Source organism: Periplaneta americana, chromosome 6 (assembly GCF_040183065.1).
Source record: "Periplaneta americana isolate PAMFEO1 chromosome 6, P.americana_PAMFEO1_priV1, whole genome shotgun sequence".
In the NCBI taxonomy this organism is placed as follows: domain Eukaryota; kingdom Metazoa; phylum Arthropoda; class Insecta; order Blattodea; family Blattidae; genus Periplaneta; species Periplaneta americana.
In genome coordinates, this window is record NC_091122.1 from 173,530,131 (window position 1) to 173,554,218 (window position 24,088).

The following is a 24,088-nucleotide window of genomic DNA, read 5'->3' on the forward strand; positions in this document are numbered from 1 at the left end:
CACATTAGAAAGCTACTGAGAGCAGAAGGTAAATGTTTTCTTCACCACTAGTTGCTACTCTACAGCATACACAACGGGACAATCTGCACTGTATCACTCCCCACTGACATAATACAAACTAACATTTATTAATTCAATTATTAGTTGGAAATATTGTAAGGAAGACACTAAAATATACACAAACATGTAATTGTCAAACTTGTGTCACTGTATTTTTTTTATTCACTTATGTACTTTATTTAATATTTTATTTTCTTGTGTGTACAACTTGGGGAGGGGGGTGCAGGTATAAGAGGTAACAGCTACTGTTCTGTTACTGACGGACTCTGGGCAAATAGAAGGGGAAAGAAATGCCTTCGCATCCTCTCAACTTGTATGAAATGTCGTTTACGTTTTTGTCCCCTTAACTTTCCTTATTGAGTAGTACAATTGAGATATATCTATCTTTGTAGCAATACCATTTACCTGCAAGAGGTGATCATGAATACTTAAACTATATCTTTATTTAAAACATCACTGTTCGAATGGTACATAAAATTTGTTTCACAAAATATTCTATCACATGTGTTAAGGTACTAGATTACATATGTATGAAAATAGTTATCTTTCTAATTTCATGAGTAGTAACTTTGTTGACTGTATGAGAACTTTTAAGATTTGTGTAGGAATATAATGTTGATCTCTGTACACTTGCATCAAGGGAACTTGAAGGCAGGACACTGAAACAGAAATAATTTTCGTCATCAAAATCTGAAAGGGTAATAAACACTTAAGTACATCCATAATTAGAAAAGTCAATGAAAACAATATTTAGGCAGAATGAAGCCCAATATAACATCAAAACAGATCCTATCATATAACCCCAAAGGTTGTAGAAACACAGGCAGACCCCAGAAATATGGCTCAAGACCGTAACAGGCCCCCTAAGGCCTAATACTTGTCAGTTGATAATGATAATAATAATAATTATTATTATTATTATTATGCCTGTGAGCCTGCCTGGAAAGAAATAAAAAATAGGTTGCAGCAGCCAAATTACTCTTCAAGGAACGACCACTCATATAAATTGAGGGAAAGAAGGCAGAGGACGGACACTGGAAAGTTTTCTTTTCTCAATCGTACTATCAGGGACTGGAATGCTTTACCTGCAGACTTACTAAAGGCTTTACCAACAACCAAAAATGCGCTATACTGGAGAATTAGCACGGTCACTTTGAACCGTGCCGTTACGTTTAGCACCAAATTTAAGTAAATACACAATGTCACCAACATAAGAACGTGACGTTGGTGTGTGGCGTAGTTGGCGGGAGAAATTTTTTCTCTCTCTGTCTACCTCCTTCGTTCTGAACATTATTGAGAGATAGCACCACTGTTAGCGACAATGTGTATTTGCGTAAATATTGCGAGTAAATTATGACGAGTGCCTTAGATGAGAGGCTCGGGACAGAAACAGTTTTGCTGTAGCGCATGCGCGGACCTCTCATGCAGTGGGAGCGTGATCCTTACTTGAATTTATTTTTGCGTGTACTTGCAGATTAAATGATTGAGATCCCTTCTTGCTCCGGTTACAGGCCTTGCATTTACGAAGGTTATGTTATGTTAGGTTAGCTTAGCTTAGATTAGATTAGCTTAGCTTTGGTTAGGTTAGATTAGTTTTGGTTAGGTTAGCTTAGCTTTGGTTAGGTTAGCTTAGCTTTGGTTAGGTTAGGTTAGCTTTGGTTAGGTTAGCTTAGGTTAGGTTAAATTAGCTTTGGTTAGGTTAGATTAGTTTTGGTTAGGTTAGCTTAGCTTTGGTTAGGTTAGGTTAGGTTAGCTTTGGTTAGGTTAGGTTAGCTTGATTTGGTTCGTCCATGTAGTAGTTAAAATTATATAATATGACAGTTTTTGATTCGTAATATTGTTAAAAAAATAATAGGCCTATAATGAAAGCGGTGAATAATTTCATGGTCCTTAAATTTTTTTTTTCGTAAAAGGCTAGGTATTTTTCTATAGGCCAGAAATAAAACAGCAACGCCGTCATAATTACGTACTTTACGCTTTGGCGAACATTAACCGGAAATTTACTTTCCATCATTTTAATTGTATTCCGTGAAACACATCTTTTTTCCTGTTAATTTCCTTGTGATAACCTAGTTTATTATCTTATTACATCTTCATTTTCATTTAATGCATTCAAAAAACCGCCGTTGTACTACATAAAACCTTGAACTTGACTAATGGAGTGAATTATTTAAGAATATAGTCGCGAATTTGACTACCACCATTTCGATTATATTTTGTTTGATACGGCTCGGTACGGCCCGGTGACTAGTGGCCAGCGAGTAGAGTCGACTATCGATATTGGTCTGCCGTGCGTATTATCCAGTTGTTCCCAAAAATGTATTTAAAAATAGGCTTAAGGACCTTACTAATAGACGGTAATTATACACAGTACTTAAAGGGTGTAAATGATATGTTGTTATTGAAGTGTTGTATCAGTGAAGTGTGTTGTATCAGTGAAGAAGTATGTCGTGTCAGTGAAGTGTGCTGTATAAGTGAAACGTGTTCCTGTCAGTGAAGCTGTATAGGTTATAGTGGCAGTGCAAAGTATTTGAACAGTGAAATGTTTTTGAAGTGTTAGTGAAATCAGGATAGAATCAGTGAAAAGTGTCGTAGTTCCAGTGCAGTGAGTGAGTTGACAGCGAAATGAGTGTAATGTTGAAAGGTACTTGTGCAGATATGAACATATACTCGTGGGTTTTTGTTCGATATTAGTTTTAAGATACAAATTAGAATATTTCAAATGTTATTTTAAGTGATCGTTTCATTTAATTTAGTATATTCCCTGTTGTTGTTATTATTATTATTATTAGTATTAGTATTATCATTAATTGTATTTTTAATTAATAAGTTTATTATTGTCATTATTGAGTGCAATTAGTTACCACTGCCACCGGGTATATACCCATTGCAGTGTGAATAAATACATACATACATTATTATTGTCTTTATTCTGTAATAATTTTTGAAGCTGTGAGGACTTGTCATTGTTTTGAGAAGAAAACATTTACACAACCAAACAACTGTGATACTTTAAAGTGCTTTCAAAATCATTTTCAAAATTGAATATCAAATTTGCATCACATGAGAAGATTTCAATATTGTGCACTCATGCAAGACATCAAAAAACACTGGTATAGCAAAGTTACAAAACATGTTGGATGAAATTGAAGCTATTTCTCTAATTCTTCACCAATATTAACTATTTTAAGTCCATTGTGTAATGTCAGATAAATAAGCCTCATATATTTTCTGAGTAGCAGTATGTATTTGTAATATTGATGAAAGAGACACCTGATGTGCTTCAGCCACTATTACATCTTGTAAATTGCATATACAGAACAACTTCTGATGTGTCTCTTGAATGAATGACTATAAATCATTATTAAAATTTTGTAATATTGCATGCATATGTAATATTGAATATTGTTCCTCAATAGAAATTAACGGCCGTAGGAATGTCAGTGTGTCACGAAGTAAATAATTATATAATTTTAAACAAATAGTTTAATATAAAACTTCAATAATTCCTGTAAATATCTTGTCATGATAGCATACAAGACTTTCGATTTCCCAGGCCATGTTTAAAGTACTGACCCTCTATTCATCGTCAATAATAAATGTATAGATAAAATAACCAGAGCTTTATGAAAACTTATGTTCTACTGTAAAGAATATAAAATGATGGATTTGTATAGATGTGGCTGATACGGGGTGGTATCCAGAATTTTCTAGACTGGTGCTACCATCAGAACAGTTGTAGTAGCACTATACAAGAGTAGATTATAGTATTAGCATATTTTGGGAGTCATTGTACAAAATTTTACGCAGCTGGGTGAACGTGCTTGTTTTTTACGTCCTTTTATTTGAAGTTGTGTATCTGACCTAAGGCAATTTCAAAATGGATCCGAGAAAAAACAGCGAGTACACATCAATCTTTGTGCAAATCTTAGAAAAGGTGCAATGGATACTCTGGTAATGATTAGACTAGTGTTTAGGCAAGAAAGCAAGAGCCATACAGCGTGTTTAAATGGCTGGTCGGACATTCATTGCAGACACCGAACACAAAGAAAGACCCATCAGCTGCACTACACCAGAGATTGTTGCCAAACTTCAACAGCTTTTTTGTGAGGATTGACGTTGAAGCAAACACGACCATGCTGGTCAGATGGGTATTGGTTATAGGACATGCTAACAGATTCTGACTGCTGAATTGGACGTGCATCGTGTTGCCGCTAAATTTGTGCCCAGAATCCTGACAGACAGCTGATCAGAAGTAGCACCATGTCGATGTTTGAAAGGAACTTTGTTAACATGACTTTCGTCCTCTAGTATCCTACTCTCCTGACTTGGCCACCTCTGTTTTCCCCATTGAAGATGAAACTGGAGACTACCAGTTTGACACTATTGAGGTGATCAAGGCAGAAACGCAGACCCAGAGTTAGTTTTTGACCAAATGTCAGCACCAATCTGTGATATTGTGGATACCACCTTATGTAACAGAAGAAAATCTGAATTTGTTACAATTTATGGACTTTGTATTGTTGCTCTATGCAATTTGTCAACACTTCGTCTTAATCTCATTCCCCATGGAAAATATTACAAAATTTTGCTGTCTTGGACCACCAATCGATGTGTAAAAAGATGGATCCCGGCCAACTAGTCACTCATAACGAGTGCACCTCAGCACATGTGTGGACTTCAGTCCTATGTTCATAGACATCTATGACGTAGTGCAGAGGGCGGCCACTAGAGGGAACCCAAGAGTTGGAACTTAAACTGAGACGATTCTGTCTGACACCGGGATGGGTATCCGGTGTGGCTTAGTGGATAAAGCATCATTACGTAGAGCTGAAAACCCGGGTTCAAATCCCGGTGCCGGAGAGAATTTTTCTCCATTCCATTACTCTTTCATCGTATGATGACACAGAATATCTGCATGGAAATATCATATGTACTTCGGTACATTAAAATAATATATATAAATAAAAAACATAAAAGGAATATTAATGACTGAATTATTCACCAGTCTTTTTTCTAAAGTTTTAAAAGGTACACCTTATCTTTGGTTTACAAGACCAATATTTTTGTTAAATTATTAAAACCAATGAATTTTTTTTTTCTATTATATTTTTTTGTGGTATTTGAGTTGCTATACATACCTCTGTATCCTGCTTGGATAGACATTTGAGAAGTTTCAGTGCTGCATTACAACTTGTTTTACCTGTTCAAAGAAAACAAAGCCATTAATTTTATTTATTCCTTCGACACACATTTATTTCGCCTGCATACACTGTACTTAAATTTTGAACTCAACTCACTGATTGAGGAGAACTATGGAAAAGTTTTTTAATGTTGTTTTAATACTGTAATAAAAGCCTTCAAAATTATCTGTGAAATTTATGTTCTTAAACACTACGTTTGTTTCATTATGATCACTAAAATAAATTGCTATAATACATGGTGTTCTTTAACCAAGCATATAGTTTCTGGCAATGCAGTCTTCTATGTGGTAAACATTTAGTAAGGAATTAATTACTTTTTGAGAAGGCTTATGCAGTCACTTGTTTTCTGAAAGGAATTAGGATTTGATATATGATTTATTGTGACTCAACCGTTTGGTCCTTCTGGCCTTTCACATTCCAGTATTTGGGCCAGCATTCCCATTCTTACATTACTTACATCAGTTTTAAACTTAGTGGACGACTCATGCACTTATCTTCCTTTATTCAATGTCCATTCATTTACTTATCCCTTCATCCAGTGGTGGCTCGTGATAAAATATTACATGTGTTCATAATTTTGTGTTCCAAAACCGAAGAGAATTTGAAATCGTATGTTTAGCCTAATATGCAATGTCGTGATTCCAATGTTTCACTATCGAAAAAACCGTATATAAATTCAAAATATATAATAATAATGAAACCCAGTCTTTTATTTCCAATTTTTCCTGGTAAGTCAGTTTACCCAGTTCTTTACTGTTCAAAATTGCTTGAATAGAGTTCATTGTTTACGTTTGTTAAAAAGTAATACATATCACAGTGCTGTTATTTATAAAAGTGTGTGTTCAGTAATATATTTTGGTTCACAACACACTGATACACTATAGCCTATACCAGTACTGTAATCCCATTCACATAGATTAATTACTATGAATACATGCCAGTAAATATTATTCTTAAATAATATGCACTACCATACCAATACTTAAATTCATACCACTATCACATTCAGCCAGCATGTGTTTGAAAGCCGAACTATGCTATTATGCTAACACTAAAATATAGTAATTCACAAACTACACTCTTGTAGCAGCACTGTACATAAACCCACATAAAGTAAACGTTCCGATAGTGAGAAATGCTGACACCTATAGGCTAAAATACAGACTATTACATTTCCTCCTCGAGATATATAGCACGTGAACAATAGGCATCGATGCATCTGACATCTGTAGGATAGATTCACCGTTCACTTAACGCTTTGTGCTCTTGACAAGTCATAAGCGGCCAGCGAAAGGCAATTTTCTCCTGCACATGCGTGAAATTCCTGTAACCTCCTTGAAAAGAGCACAGCTTGTACGTGAACGCATGTTGCCAAGTTTACATAAGTTTATGCAAGATGCGGGAAGTTTAAAATACTCGATTCTGATATTGTACATCTCCACTACATCAATACGGTATTAAATAATAAAACTAGTCATGCGTGCTCTTGTGCTCTTATTGATGCACTGCCACTGCCTTCATCTATTTCGCACTTTATTCATCTGGCACTATATTATATCATTCTAAAACCTATATAAAACTAAATTCCCAGTCCCTACCATTACGTTCCATTATCATTGGAGATTATGAAATGCACCTTAAGTAAGCCAGCATCAAAAATAGAATTTGATTTCAAAGAGCTGGTAAATTATCTTTCCTGACAAAAAGTATGCATTTTCTGTAGCACACAGTCTGTAGAAATTATTGTTCAAGTTCGGACTAGACCGTGTTTTCTTGGAAAATATTCTGTAAAATGGTATTGTTACCTTTTTTAACACTGGGTGCTTCTCCTGAAACTTCCTCAGACTTGGAGCTCTCCGTGTTGTAAAATCCATTGTCACGCAGATCATTGAAACATTCCATGACCCTCTCCTGTAGCCGTGTCTTTTCTGCATCGTCAGTAACATTATTGGCTACCCAAGTCTTGAACATATCCTCGTTTGGCAGCATTGTTGCCTCGTCCAACTATAAGATAAGGGGCAGATGAAGCTTTTTTCATTTTCCACACCCGTCAACATAAAATTCACTTTTGTTTCTTCTAAACTACCGTCATGTAAATCCACTTCTGTGCATCTAGATATCAATCATTGTGGTTGACACTAATTTGAACACTGTCATATAATAGAAACACTTCTTTAGAGTTCTTACCACATCCAGTTTCTTCAAAATGCATTGGTAGTAGTGGCACTGTAACCAGAGAAGAAAATGTTGGTATTAAATTTTCGCCACACTTTTATATCTGATTCTTTAAACACAAGATTGACTATTTTATAACACATACAGTACCAAATAATTGATATAATTGTATTAAGAGACGTTATTATGTAATAGAAGAGATTGTATTCTCACATTCGTCGGAAAACTTGCCTTGAATTACATGATTTTTTAGACAGTTCGTGTGTAATGTCCTCATCTTAATCAATAGACAAAATAAATATATTTAGATCGACAATATACCAGTAATAGCATTTAAATTAATTCTATAAACCTATACATATCAAAACAGTGTTCCTCTCCTAACAATACCATTCTTGAAAAACGAAAGTAAGTCAGTCTGGAATTTTTGCTCGATTGAACACAAATGTTTTGATTCATATGAGTATGGGCTTAAAATGATGCTGACCTTTAGCTGTAGCTTGAATGCAAGATTAAAGCTTCTTCTTAATATTGCATTAAGTTCGGCATATCAAGTTTAGCCTACAGATTACATATGAAGAGTAAAGGTAAAAGGTAAAAGTATCCCCATCACATGCCATGAAGGCACTTGGGGAGCATGGAGGTAGAGCCCCGTGCTTTCCATTACCTCGGCACCACAATGAGGTGGTGTGGTTGGCACCACGCTCTGACCGCCTTTTACCCCCGGGAAAGACTCGGTAACACGGGAAAAACGATCAGTCACAATTCTCTTAAGAGTGATGTCATCATCTAATCTATACTAATAATAAATCTGTAGCCGAAATTTTTCTGGTAATTTTCGATTTTCCAAAAATAATTGGTCCTAACATATATAATTAATCTCCCTGAAACCGAAAATCGCTTTTTTGAAATTTTTCTTTGTATATCTGTATGTTTGTTACCTTTTCACGCGATAATGGCTGAACGGACCGATGAAAATTGGAATATAAATTAAGTTCGTTGTAACTTAGATTTTAGGCTATATAGCATTCAAAATACATTATTTAAAAGGGTGGTTATAAGGGGGCCTGAATTAAATAAATCAAAATATCTCGCTTATTATTGATTTTTGTGAAAAATGTTACATAACAAAAGTTTCTTTAAAAATAATTTGCGATAAGTTTTATTCCTTGAAAAATTTTGACAGGACTGATATTTAATGAGATAAATGAGTTTTAAAATTAAAATAACTGCCATCTAAGGCCGTGTAATGAATTAAAAAACAAATGACTTCGTCTATAAGGGGCCTTGGACAGCAACAATCGAAAGCTATGAAAGATAGCCTACAGACAATGTTTCTGTGTTTGTATGAAGTAATATCTTAAGCTAAATTAACCGATTTGTATAATTAATTATTAATTCACCATTGGAAAGTGTAGTTTCTCTAGATGGACATAATGCTATAATATTATTACAGTAACTTCTGAGTGAATCGAGGACAGGTAAGATTAAAATAGCTTCTTATGCATAGAAAACTTGATAGGCTATTCTGTACATTCGTTTCCTGTATTTCCTAAAATAATTTTTATGACCAAATGAGTTGTCTCTGGATCAAAATGATCGCACTTTAATTATGCAAATACAATTTAAATTAAGTAACATAATAAACGATTTATCCTTATATCAAACACGAATGTTCCCTGGATCAAATGTCCTATTTTAATCATGTAATTACTTTATATTTATTTCTAACGGGTGCAGCGGAGCGCACAGGTACGGCTAGTTCAGTAATATTACTGCAAAATTTATTGCTGTTCCTAATGACAAAGAAGAAAAGTATGACTGTATCCATAGTGATAATTCTCCTTTACCAGTTTGATGAGAAAAACACTAAAGTTTGCAGTACTATACTGAATTAGATGATAATATCACTCTTAACAGAATTGTGACTTTCATTGTTTCTCCAATGTACTCTTCATATGTATTTTTTTTTCTAGATAAAAATATGGTTGTATCACAGTTCCTGAGGTTAAAACCCACCAATTCTAAACAAGCTTGTTTATCATTGCAGTCAGTCTAGTTAGTTCCATAATATGGCTGCTCCCATTTGGCTAATAAAATTATTTGTGAGAATTGATAATAAGTTCTCTTTTGATAAGGTCAAAAATTTGATTACAATATTATGACATTTGAAAGCAAGGGTTTCTCTTTTATGCAACTAGTTAAGGTATAAAAATATCTGCCAAGACTGATAATGCTGCATGCATTGAGGAAATCACTTCATTTAAGCCGTTTTTTCAGATGTTGCTTTTAGAAGATGTGTATAAGTCACTTGTATTATATAGACTGACAGCAGGTATTGTGAGGTGACTTGGAATTTAAATCTCCAAGTCAGATTTTCCATGATAGTTTCCCTCCTTTCATACAGTACTATCTTTTCCTCTCCCTACAATTGAAATTATTATTAAATAAATAAACAAATTAGAAACCAATCTTTGGCACTGTACAATTAATCATCAATAAAATTTTAATCTTACATTTCCAGAATTCCCCCCCCCCTCCCACCCCTCCAATATTTATTTCAAACTTACCGATCTCTTACGATGACGCATATTTCCCATTTTTGTTGTGTTTGTTATTTCTGTTGCATTCATCATTTCTTCTCCCATGGGAGTTTCCCTCTTCCTCATATGTGAAGCATGTGTCCCACTCTCCATTGATTCCATAGCATTAACATTCATCTTTTTCATCTTCTCTTCTTCTGTTTGAGCAGATAAAAAGTTTCCTTAAAATCTCGATATCTATACATAGCAATTAAACTCTAAAATATGTGCATTCTCAATCTGCTTTCTTTGTAAAATACTTGTAATTTTTCATGCCCTTTTCTTTGTTTCTTTTTTTTTTAATTTAATTATCTATGTTTACATATGTATATTTATTTTTGAGGATATACAGAATCTGTAAGGGCTACCCTCAATGGGGGGTAGTTTGTAATAAATAATACAATTTATAGGCTACACAAGAGAATTTTTTTTTTTTCGTGTTCCATTAAAATTTTCCCTTTTTTCTCATTCTGTCTTCCTTTATAGTTTCTGTACACTTACTTCATCTACACTTGTCTGTATGTTCTTCGGTGAATTTTTGTTTTCTCATACAATATGTTAAACATCATTACAATGCTCAAAATGTCGATTAGGCCTATCAATTTCAATACTTGTAAATACACCTGGTGAGCATTATACATATTGAAAAAATTAAATTTCTGGTATGACTTCTCCCACACGCTGTCTATGCATGATGTCATTACAGGAATAAAGTTTAATTTACCATAAAAATTTAATTCATTAAGGAAAAAATGTTATAAAATTTTCTTGTCGATTTCATCCTTAAAAATATTATCTTCAGTTTTGTTAATACTAATAACTTAATTGCTTAGAAACAAAGAATACCGAATTGATTCTATAATCTGTAATCTGACAATCCTTTCTAGTCTAATTCAGACGAGAAACGTAACATTTTTTCTGGTAGTGGAATACCAACCAGATGTGAAATCTGTGTGCAAGATGTGCACCACACACCTATGTATGATGCAAATGAATGTGTGTGTGTGTGCGTGCGTGCGTTTCTTCAAAACAAAAAAATCTAATGAATATGGGTCCTCAAAACAAGAAAAAAATGCCTAATGAACATGGATTCTAAAAATAATATCTTCCCAGTTAATTAAAGTATAAGTAAAGAATATAGCGCTCATTTTCCCAACCCTCATCATTCTGTTTACAGTACAATAGATTATCCATTATATAGTACTGTAATTGTCATCACTTTACCACCTCATTAATCTCTATATTTTGAAAATGTTACTAAATATAAAACTGGGTTATCGTGTTAAAATAAATATATAAAATTTCACAGTTTTATAAATACAAAATGAGTAGGGCTACACTAGTTAATTCATACCACTCATAAATAGCAGTATGAAAGCAAGCAAGCATTTGTGGATTTAATAGGTAATATAACTTCGGAATGTGTATGGTAAGACTTTTCCTGTGTTAAATTTCATCGTACCTTGTTTACATGTTTCGACCTATTTATGGGTCATCTTCAGAACTGGTCATTGTTGGTCTTGGCGCCAATTGTTCTGTTTCCTGTGAGGGTGTGTTCCTATGGTATAGTGTAGAGTCAAAGAGTGTGTGTGTTTTGAATTGAGTTGTGTGTTGAGAATTTCGTTGGGGTGTGTTTTTGTGTGTCTGTATATTTAATATTGTTCTAGTGTGTTTAGTTTCTGGATTTTTGGTTCGATGTGTAGTATTTCCATGTCTGTGTTGATATCTCTGTGGGTGTGGTTAGCATTTGTGATGTGTTTGCATATGTGGAGGTGTTTTGTAATTTTGTTATGGCTGTGATGTGTTCTTTGTAACTTGTTTGAAATGATCTGCCTGTCTGTCCTATGTAGAAGTTGTTGCAGGTGTTACATTTGAGTTTGTATAAGCCTGTGTGGTTGTATTTGTTTGTTTGTTTGTTTGTTTGTTGTTTGTGTGTTGAGATGTTTTTGTAGACTGTTATTTGTTCTGTATGCGATGTTATAATTTAATTTCTTGAATGAGGTTGCAATTTTGTGTGTGTTTTTGTTTTCGTATGTTAGTGTGATGTATTTTTTTGTGTTTCTGTTGTTTTTTGTGATTATGTTTTGTCTTACGTATTATGTTGTCCATTATGTTAGGGTTGTATCCGTTTTCTTGTGCTATGCATTTGATTGTGTTTAGCTCTTCGTTGTAATCCTGTTGGTTCATTGGTATGTTGAGTAGTCTGTGTAACATTGTTAGAAATGCAGCTTGTTTGTGTTGTGTGGGGTGGTTGGATGTGTTGTGTATGTGTGTTGTTGTTGTTTTTCTGTATACTTTGAATGTGTGTTTGTTGTTTACTTTTGTTATTGTGATGTCTGTAAAATTTATGGATTTGTTGTTTTCAATTTCTAATGTGTAGTGTAGCTTTGGGTGTATTTAGTTTATGTAGGTTTTGGATCTGTCTTTTGTTTCTTTGTATAGTATTAGTATGTCTTACCATACACATTCCGAAGTGATACAGTGTTAAAAGTTGTGTAATCAAGATCTATAAAGGTAATATAACATGAAGCCAACCTACTCACTCTCTGTGACCTGGAGTTGTTGTCCATTGCGCTGTTGACTGTAGGTTGAGAAGCTAGTCAACATCCGCCAACGAGCAATGGACAACTTCCAGCGACCTGCAAGTGCATAGAGTGGGGCAATTGAATGATAGGCAAGCAAGCAGAAAGGTAGTTCAGCCAATTGCTTAAGCAGCTGCTATTAAATGATAAACAATTTAACATTAAGAAAAGTAAGAAAATTATACTAGGCCTTACCTATTACATTATTTTTATATTTTATCAAGAAAGGTTAAATCTATGATAAGATTAGATGAGGTTAGGTTAGTCCTAGATTTTTTAGAAGTTTATTATGATAGGTTAGTTTAAGTGAGGTTAGGTAGTTTATTTAGTTTTAGAAGTTTATTATGGTAGATGGGTTAGTTTAAGCTAGGGTGTAATAGATTACATTAAATTAGGATTAGTTTTATTTTAGTGTTAGCTTAATATTAGATTAGGTTAGGGTTACCATCAGTCCGGCAAAAGGAGGACATATCCTCTTTTTTTAATCATTTTATCCTGTCTGGCAGACATTTAAAAAAAAATTGAAATGTCCGGCATTTCGCATTTCAACTAGAATTAATATGAATATTGAATAATGTGCGATATTATGCATAGAATATCTGAATAAATGGTAACAACGAATGAAAGAATTTAACAGCTTTCAATTGTTGAAACTGGAGCATATAAGAAAAACATAAAATGTTATGACCTATTGACATGCATTGAATTCTTACCCTCTAAAAATATCACTTCATGATTCCAAGCTATTTTATCAATTTTATTCTGCAGTGTACAAAGATATGCTAATTAAGTTAATTTGGACAAAGATTTAAGTTTAGATAAACAAATTCTTCAATTTCAATAGTTCTGCGAGCATTGACACTTTCTCAGAACTCTTAAAAATATGGCAATTCTATTCATTTATCCCAAGTCACAATGGAAGTGCTGAGAGAGTATTTTCCCTAATATCTGCTCAATGGACAAAAGAACGAAAATGGAGACGGTCAGAGGTATCATCATGGTGAAATATAATTTCAAGGACATGTCCTGTGAACAGTTCCATAGTTATTTGTTACAAGATATAGTCTAAGTTGGTCTCTTCAGGCTCTTGTGCACAAAGTGGGCTCCACCGATAAGTAGGGTACAGATGTAATACTGATCCAGCAACTAGTGAGAAAACTAACTAAGGTGAACCATTGTTTTATCTTTAATTTTGTAATTTTTAAAAAGTCTTCCTTTTTCAGCAATGTCCTCTTATATATTATTTTAATGTACCGAAGTACATATGATATTTCCATGCAGATATTCTGCGTCATCATACGATGAAAGAGTAATGGAACGGAGAAAAATTCTCTCCGGCACCGGGATTTGAACCCGGGTTTTCAGCTCTACGTGCTGATGCTTTATCCACTAAGCCACACCGGATACCCACCCTGGCATCGGACAGAATCGTCTCAGTTTAAGTTCCAACTATTGGGTCCCCTCTAGTGGCTGCCCTCTGCACTACGTCATAGATGTCTATGAACATAGGACTGAAGTCCGGAGAGAATTTTTCTCCGTTTCATTACTCTTTCATCGCATGATGACACAGGATATCTGCATGGAAATAACATATGTACTTCGGTACATTAAAATAATATATATGATATGCATAAATCACTTCGTGATTTAAGACGGCGCTTATTCTGTCGGATCCCGGCCAACTAGTCACTCATAATGAGTGCACCTCAGCACAAGTGTGGACTTCAGTCCTACGTTCATAGACATCTATGACGTAGTGCAGAGGGCGGCCACTAGAGGGAACCCAAGAGTTGGAACTTACACTGAGATGATTCTATCCGACGCCGGGGTGGGTATCCGGTGTGGCTTAGTGGATAAAGCATCAGCACGTAGAGCTGAAAACCCGGGTTCAAATCCCGGCTCCATAGAGAATTTTTCTCCGTTTCATTACTCTTTCATCGAATGTCCTCTTATTTTATATTCCATGTCCTCCTATAGAATTTCTTCTCATGGTAACCCTAGATTAGGTTAGGTTAGCAACATAATAGGTAGGCCTATGTTACTCTACATCATTATTTTGTAAACAATTATTAGTTCCTAGAATTGGTTAGTTAATTTAGGGTAGTATGTTAGTTTCAGCTCTACAGTATGTTATTGTAATAGTAGATTATGTTATATTATGAGCAGATTAGATCAGTTATTGTCCATCAGTAGTATCTTTTCACCTTTCTTGTTCCATCTGTTGACTGTTCACATTTTCTTACCTGTCATGTTACACTTTGCTCTCTTCATGGCCTTATATTCCGCCATACACTGTGATTCATAATCTGTAATTTCTGTTGGCCTTGATGGACAGGCCATAGCGACCTGTAATATGAATGTACACTTAGAATACAAGTAGGCCTATTCTGCCATTTATATTTGATAACTGCTACGAATTGATTTTTATAGTACTAAGCTTACTTGGACTCTCACTTTGAGAGAGGAACATAGGTTAAGGGTGTTTGAGAATAAAGTGCTTAGGAAAATATTTGGGGCTAAGAGGGTTGAAGTTACAGGAGAATGGAGAAAGTTACACAACACAGAACTGCATGCGTTGTATTCTTCACCTGACATAATTAGGAACATCAAATCCAGACGTTTGAGATGGGCAGGGCATGTAGCACGTATGGGCGAATCCAGAAATGCATATAGAGTGTTAGTTGGGAGGCCGGAGAGAAAAAGACCTTTGGGGAGGCTGAGACGTAGATGGGAAGATAATATTAAAATGGATTTGAGGGAGGTGGGATATGATGGTAGAGACTGGATTAATCTTGCTCAGAATAGGGACCAATGGCGGGCTTATGTGAAGGCGGCAATGAACCTCCGGGTTCCTTAAAAGCCAGTAAGTAAGTAAGTAAGCTTACTTGAAATGAATCGATCTGATAAAATAATAATGGAATTGGCTGAAATGAGGTTGTTAAGACACATTACTGGATGTTCCCCCAAAGGCCACATACGAAGTGATAAAATTAGAGAGCAGCTCAACTTAAATGATAGAATCTTGGAGAACAAATAAAGCTGGTTTCATCACTTTACCTGTTTGACTGAACAAGTATTGCACTATAAGCCAAAAGGAAAACATGACATAGGAAGACCTAGATGTCTCTGGAAAGATGACCTTTGAAACGAAATAGGTCTAAATGACCTATCTTCATAGTTGTTGTTGATGATGATGATGATGATGATGATGATGATGATGATGATGATGATGTAGCAATGCTAGACATTTTCATAGTTTAATTTTGACATGGGCGAAAAACTGCAGATAAATTTAGCTTGGATTCCCTATACTGCCTAATCGACTGTTTGGATTATTTCTGTGGCCAGGAGGAAAAAGGTCTCAAGTCAATTTTTTGTGAAAAGGAGATTTTTATATATTCTGAAAGCGGAAACAATTCTCTAGAATCTGGTAAAACGGTTAAAGTCAAATAAGACTCCTGACTGGATTTATAAAACGTTATCAAATGTCCTAAGTATTTTTTTAATCGAGCACACACAGAATAAAAGACTTAAGAATATTTAATACGTTATTCCTTACAAACATCATATATGTTTACTTTCCATGCTTCCCTATTAAAAAGGTCTAACTTGTATTTTAGCTATTTTATCACGTACTGATGCCCTTTCCTTTTGAAACTTTAAGCACTAGGTAAACAGTCCTATATTGTTTAAGACCTATTTTGCATTCCTAATAATTTATATCTCCTATTTATTTTGACATGAAAAAGGTCTTATGTTTAAATAGTCCCTTCTTCTCAGTTTGACTTGTAGTCTTAAAAGGGCTTAAGTGCGGCTATTTTTGGAAATAATCAAGAAAATTGTTAAATGAGCAACATTACCTATTTTAGAAGAAATATAAACAAATAATATCCAGGAAAAACCTCTTAATTAAAAGACCTCTATAATTGACACCAATTTCAGTCTTTCTACTGCTCTCCTGAAAAGTATAAAATTTTTACTTAAGACCTTTTTCCTACAGGCCACAGATCTAATGTCCATAAATCTATGGTATGGGACCAGAGCTTTCTTGCTTTCCGAATGAAACCATGTAAAGATTTTTTTTAACTTTGATATAGGCCTACTTTTGAATATTCAGCAAATGTAAAATATGTTTTTATATTCCTTATCTAAAAAAAATTCATAATAAGTTCTCTTATAAATATAAGCTACTTACCTTTGAATCTATGTTAATTTTATCGTCTTCGCCACCTGGAAATAAATGAGAATATTATTAACTAGTCTTTTAACAAAAAATAGTTATATAAAGCTTTGCTTGATATTGGATATCCATTAATTAGTAGTGAATTACGAAAACAATATTAAAAAACTACAACAAAAGAAAAGGAGAAGAAACAACTTTTATATATCAAGGGTGAACTTACTTTCTTGATCTTCTGTCTCATCTTCACCTGATTCCATGCTGCTGTCGTCTTCTTCGGAGCCCCCTTCACTGTCTGTCATGTTCGTTGTCATCGCTGCAGATTGTTCTGTTTCTGTCTTTGGTTCCTCTGTTGTCATCATCCCTTTCTGGTCTGGCCGCGCCTAGAATACAAGAAGGAAATACTGTATGTAACCGTCCTCCCATTATGTACCAGGAACAATGCTGTAAGTGAAAGATCTACAAGATCAGCGCATTTCTTCTATAGAATGGAATTTTGGTCAGTGACAGTGTTCAAAGTAATGATTTAATAACAATAATGATTTAATTTAACTGGCAGAGTTAAGGCCATTCGGCCTTCTCTTCCACTCAACCAGTATGATAGAAAATTACTACATTGCTATGAATGTAACATAATTAATACAATACAGTACAAAGCAATACAATACTACAATACAATATAATACATAATTAATATAATACAATGACAATTCTTTTCATCTTCATAACAATAATAAAATCATTATATAACAATAATAATAATAATAATAAAAATAGTCATACCTAAATTAAATTATTAAACTCGATCACAATTGATGGGCTTAGAACAAAAAGCAGGTAAGTGACATTATTAAAAAAAATTAGGTAAATGCGTGTTGTGATAGCCCAAAAGGATGTTTCTTTGGGATAAAATCAGGTAAGTGATCACACTGTGCAGTGCTGCTATATGGGCATCATTTCACCAAACTAGTGTATAATATTTCATTGCATGTAGAACTTTAACTGTAACTTCCTCAAAACTAGGTTTCCGCCACTTACCTGCTTTTTGTTCTAAGCCCCTCAATTATAACTTCAATTTGACTGCGCCTGTAAGAAATCGTTTAGCATTTTCTTGAAAGTGGTTATTGTCTGGCAGCCCCTAATCTTCTGAGGTAGAGAATTCCATTCATGGGGGACTGAGACAGTAAAAGAGGATGGAATAGTGGGATGTTCTATGGACAGGAATTGCTAGGATTTGGCTCTCCTGTGACCTGGTGTTTAGATTGTGATTGGAGGATAAGTAGTTAAACCAGGAACGAAGATAATTTGGAGTAGAAGTGTGGAGAACTCGAAACAGAAGAGATAGCAAATGAAGTGTTCTACGGTTATTAAGTTGCAGCCAGAATAAAGATTTGAACTAGGGTGTAATATGGTCAAATCTGTGAGCATTGCTGATGAATCTGACGCACATATTGTGCACACGCTGCAGCTTGTTCGAAAGATCAGTTGTCAAGTCTGTAAGTTTTACGTCGCAATAGTCAAACAGTGGTAGTATGAGAGTTTGCACTAGAGTCTGTTTTAATTCTGGCGGGAGGAATTTTCTGAATGGGTTAAGAGAATGCATGGTATAGCATACTCTCTTGGATATTTCCTTTATTTGGCATTCCCAATTTAAATTTTCGTCCAAGAAAATGCCAAGGTTTCTGACAACGGAATGGCACGGAATAGTGGCATTATTTACTGTAATAATTGGGATATGTCTGTTGTTCATTGTGTTCAGTAGCCTCCTATGTCCAATTATTATAGCTTGTGACTTACTAGCATTTAACCTAAGTCCGAACTTATTCGCCCATGAAGAAACTTGATTCAAGTCAGATTAAATTTGCCAATAGTATATTCCAATAAAAAATATTTTTAGTTTTATGCAAATATATTTATCGGTAGGGTTATTTTTTATTAGAAGACACGACTAGAAGCATTTGAAATGTGGATATGCAAAAGAATGGCGCATATGGAAAGGACAGACAAAGTGAGAAAATATGAAGATATGCTAGAAAGAATGGGTGAAGAAAGAATAATGCTAACTAACTGATCAGGAAGAGAAAAAGGAATTGGTTGGATCACTTGCTAAGAAGAAACTGCCCTTTGAAGGATACACTGGTGAAGGAATTGTGAAAGGAAGAAAAGTCCGGGCAGAAGAAGATATGAGATAATAGACTACATTAAGATGCATGGATCATACTGTATGCAGAGACTAAGAGGAAGGCAGAAAAGAGGGAAGATTGGAGAAGGCTGGGTTTGCAATGAAAGACCTGCACTTGGGTAGAATACAGTGAATGGATATACATGTTATATTTGTAAAATGTAATCTAGGTAACATTTAAAACTAGCCTCAGACTCGAGTGCTCGTGAATCTTTGACTTCAAATGAATTTAATTGAATATTCTTTATAGAAATTTTTTATCAATACAACGCCTGAGGCAAGTGAGGCCGGGCCTCAGTCACTTGGCTTTCTTAAACTAAAAATTTTTTGTACTTTTTTTAGTCTTATGTAACATATTATATTAGTTATTTGAATGAAGCATATACGGTAGCGTTGTAGAAGTATTAGAAAATTTTGTGATGTATATAGACCTGTTTTGCAGTAAAATTTGTTCCTGAGGCCCGAAATGTTCTGGACAGGTCTGGCTTCTGCATTTCGTATGTTTCCATGGGTTTTGGGGTTGCACTCGAAAAGCTGAAACTGAGGCACATTTCTTGTGCCTCGTGGCCTAGCAGGTATTCGTCCACCCATCAGCCTTCACTTCCCCCATTCAGAACCTGGTTTTTTATCAGTGCTGGTCTCAAGAGTGGGATGAGACGAGAATAACAGAGGTGAACCGTCGTGTAGTTCAGTATGATTATGTGTTTCGGAAAAATAGAAATCGAAAGAGATGTGAGAAGTAATGATTAATGAGCCGATTCTTATGTAATTAAATATTATTTTTGCGTGTGATAAAACACAATTAACAAAGTTAAACATTCCAAACATGAAGTTTCAAGTTTAAAACCCGAATTTTATTTCACATAAAAACACATATTTTCACAAAAAAAATTATGTAAATACATATTTTCAGGAAACGTATTATAAATACATAAATCTTGAAGATTTTTTACTTAAATAATTTTTTTACAAGAACTTTTAAATATTTTAAAACTAAATCAATTATATCACTCAGAAGTATGTTATCTTTTTAAGAATTCTTGGTTGCTTCGTGTTTCTAAGAGCTGTGTGGTGTATCCATGATCCATTTTTGTAATAGTATCGCCTCAAGTTCTGAGAACTGGTAGGCAGCATATAAGTGTTATTATCAGAGAATAAATTAACGTGGACAAGAAGGAGAGATTTGTAACACATAATCAGGAATGTTTATTATTGCTGAAGATGATTTCATTCCAGCTTTGTTTGTGAAACACAACAGATAAGAGCTCGGGTATGAACATTATTTAATTTAAACAAATCTCTCGCCTCTCGCTCATGTCTATCAAGTAAGGCAATATATCTTGTTGTGTCTTCCTGTTATCGGCCTTCGTCAATCGATATCCTTAAAGATATACTGAAAGATGGTTGTTTAAAAAAACGATTTGGCTTTCCTATTAGCAAATCTAAGCTTTTTGTGTGACACTATAAAAAACTCGAAACATCCAAAAACCTGTTGTCTGAAACAGGGAGGTGCGTGCCATGGAAATTAAACTAGAGTCGCTACCAGGTTCAGAAGTACAAGTACTAAGGGACAAATTCCAGAATGTGTTTGGGAAAAACAGTGGATATAAAAAAATGTGTAAAGTTGCTCAAGTATTGGAGGGTGTGCCTGTAGGTGAAATTGACGGTGTAGGTGTTCGTGACATTCCTCTCTTTAAATATGCACGTCTGACATCCTGTGATGTGGAAAGATCGTTTTCACAGTATAGTAGTTGTTCAGAGATAATCGGCATGCATTTGTGATGGAGAATTTGGAGATGACCTTTGTTGTTCACTGCAATTCTCGGCCAACTACTAGCACTCAAGTGTGGTTGGTGAGTACCCAGTAACATTTTTTTTCAAGCTAAGTAAGGTATTTTTGTCATTTAAAAAAATATATATATATTTTTTTATTTTTAGCAAATATTTTCGTACTTTTTAGCACATAAAAAATAAATATATTTAAATTTTTTAGCACATAAAAATCCGCTCCCTAGTAATGATGATAATTGTAATAAATTGTTAGCATATCCTTTTCGAGAGGAAATAATATTGAAAGGAGCGAAGTTTTAAATTAAGACAGACCAACGCCATTACAGACAGTTTTTTCAGAAAGATAATCTTAAAACGTGAGCTTTCAATGCATCCTGGTTTTAACAACCTAAATGAGTCTTTGGTAATGTGTGCGAAATAAACTTTTCTGTTGATCGTGCTTGTTGCTGCCAAAAAAAAAAAAGAGTGAGAGACAGAACAGTATGGTCTACTGACAGCTTCAGCGATCTGAAAAATATTTCCAGGGGAATTTCAACAGCTTCTTCAGTCGAGCTTAATATGCGTTGATTTATAAAAATGAAACAGTTACTGAAACAAACTCACAGCATAGTAACTTGTTTGGTGAGTGACATTATTTTTCATTAATAATAATAATAATAATAATAATAATAATGACTTGGAAAAATTGTAATACTTTAAAATTATAGGTCTACCCATGTACAAATCCACTGTAGACATTGTACGTGCAAATTGATTGTCCATTACTTGCATACTTCCTGCTATCATGGTTGTAAGTAGGACTAAGATTTTTATGCCTTAAAAATCTACAAAATATGCACTTATGACATAAAAATTCCATAAATATGCTCTGCAATGTAAAAAAGAAATGTCATAAATTAAAATATATTTTTATAGTTTACTTTGGAGGTATAAATTATACCTAGAATGACAATCAGAAGAGAAAAAAGTGAAATTTAAGGAATTTCAATGTGTATTAATTTTACTCAAAACAGAAAATGCTAACTTATTTTCATAAACTTTCATTTTATCTGTATTATAAGTAGGGACTGGATTTTTATGTAATTACATATTATATTCCTTTGAACCTAACCATATATAAATAACAAATCTTTGGGAATCTTTTAATCAGCATTAATATATTAAAATTTGATACTACATATTTTTACATATTTACCCCACATTACATATTATGGCTTGGTATTACATAAATCTACATATTTAGGGGTTTTATTCATTTTTACTACTTTAAAAGGAAAAAGAAAACTGCTGCTGGGGAAGTTTACAATTTGAAATAAGCCTTTTTACCTACCCGAGAAAGGATATATTTCGGGACGAAACATAACATCTAAGTTCCAGGAAGTAAAAGAGGCACTCATCCCATACCACCCACTGTAAATATGAATGAACAAAAGGCAACCTTTCTCATACAACCAGTTTGTATTATAAAAATCAAGAAGGGAATAATCTCATACACATAAGCGTACGACATAGTAGTAGGGTCTAAAGATCTTACAAAGTTAAAAGAAACAATAGAAATCATGGTAAAATGGTGCAATAAAAACAAATTTGATATAAATGTGAACAAGACAGAAATGATGATACTCAGAAACGGCGGAAGAGCACCAGAAACAGTAGAAATCGTCATGAAGAACAGAAAATTAAAAATTGTACCAGACTACAAATATCTAGGCTTAACAATACAAACCAGCGCAGATATTAACATTAAATATTTTCATGATTTTACATATTTTGGTACATATTCAGCTTATTTTTCTTACATAAATCTGTACACATTTCACACCTTGATATTACATAAAAAATCCGGTCCCTAATTATAAGACGTGAATTGCAATATACAATGAATACCTTGAGCAAATTTTCAACTGAAAATGACTGTCTATTGTCAGCTAGCAAAGCTTTGTAGCTATATATGTAGAAAAGCTCTTTCTACTTCTACTGATAAATTGGGAGCAAATTTAAAATGAACAATATCGCTTGGCGCTAATCCTCTCGCTGTCTCTCACGCACATCCTCCTCTTTCTAAAATTTGGCAAAAAAGTAATTTTCCCTACTTCCACGTCCAGTTGCTTCAAGTGAGATGCCTAGCCACCCCTTTCTCTACCTGCGTGAAAAGAATAGACAAAATTTTGTCGTGACTCGTGACCATTCAGGGTAAAGTCCATTTTTTACATTCCACGGCATGGAGGAGAAGGAAATATTCTAATTTTACCAGAGGAAAAATGAGAGAACATACAGTCTGATCCGTTTGGGTATGGATAATATTAATTTATTATTATAAAGCTATTATGATGATAGGAAAAATTTCTTGCTGGTTATATTATGATTAAAAGATGGGAGTTTCCATATATGACAGTCAACAATGCATAACCTGAAAGGACAAATGAAAATCGTAGATGATTAAAATGTCTACTATAGTCCCGTCGCTCTAATTTCCGACTGCCAATCGCGTTGCAGGTCGGCTACATTTAAATGTGTGCGTCTTGTGATTCGCTGATGAAGGCGTTATTCATTTCTTAAGGCTTGATAAATACTTAATATAATCGCCCGCCATTTTGGCTCTTTCGTTGGCGTTCGCAGAAAGCACACGAAGACGTTATTTGCCGATCAATTATTTGCTGAATTACAGTGCGTTTGCTTTATTATCATAGGAGCTACGGCATGATAATGTTTAACGGTGTGGCAAATAGATTCCTCGTATGGTAGCTCGGCAACGAAAGAACAAAAATGGCGAACGATACTACCTACCTAGACTTTATAGAGCCTTCACTTCCTAAGACGTAAGCAAAGAGGAGGAGTCACGCCGGGAATAACAACGTCGCGACTATACAAATCAACAGCGGGCACAATGTGTTCTTTGGTATGCTAAATTTGAGAGTGTTAAAAGAGTTCAAAGGGAATTTCGACGTGAGTGTGGTGTGTGTAATGTACCTAAATACGATTCCATAATGTTGTGATATCGATCATTTATAGAAACAGGTTCTGTGTTAAAAAATATGCAGGAGGTCGGAGGCGAAACCCAGTACGAGAAGCAGCTATCTCTTGGCTTGGTCCTCAAACTCTCCAGATCTAACCCCTCCTGACTTCTTCGTGTGGGGTTTTGTCAAAGACATTGTCTATTCACAGAAACCCAGGAACATTGATGATCTGAGAGTAAAAATTACTCAAGCTTTTCAACAAATCACCCCTCTTATGTTACAACGGACATGGACTGAATTGCATCACCATTATGAGTTGTGCAGGGTGCGCAATGGGGGTCATGTTGAGCTCTGAGGGATCTCCCACCTTTCAGT

The 24,088-nt window shown here is 34.5% G+C and overlaps 1 protein-coding gene across 1 annotated transcript in view; it reads right to left on the reverse strand.

The window, feature by feature from the left end:
* Window positions 1-483: 483 nt before the first annotated feature.
* Window positions 484-24,088, reverse strand: part of LOC138702057 (uncharacterized) — a 30,652-nt gene continuing 7,047 nt past the window's right edge. Inside the window, exons 2-9 of the mRNA XM_069829580.1 lie at window positions 17,007-17,166; window positions 16,799-16,833; window positions 14,847-14,949; window positions 10,010-10,179; window positions 7,452-7,490; window positions 7,070-7,268; window positions 5,202-5,263; window positions 484-719 (exon numbers count right to left, since the gene is read on the reverse strand). Coding sequence (XP_069685681.1) covers window positions 696-719; window positions 5,202-5,263; window positions 7,070-7,268; window positions 7,452-7,490; window positions 10,010-10,179; window positions 14,847-14,949; window positions 16,799-16,833; window positions 17,007-17,166 — 792 coding nt within the window. The 3' untranslated portion in view covers window positions 484-695. The remainder of the gene's footprint in view (window positions 720-5,201; window positions 5,264-7,069; window positions 7,269-7,451; window positions 7,491-10,009; window positions 10,180-14,846; window positions 14,950-16,798; window positions 16,834-17,006; window positions 17,167-24,088) is intronic.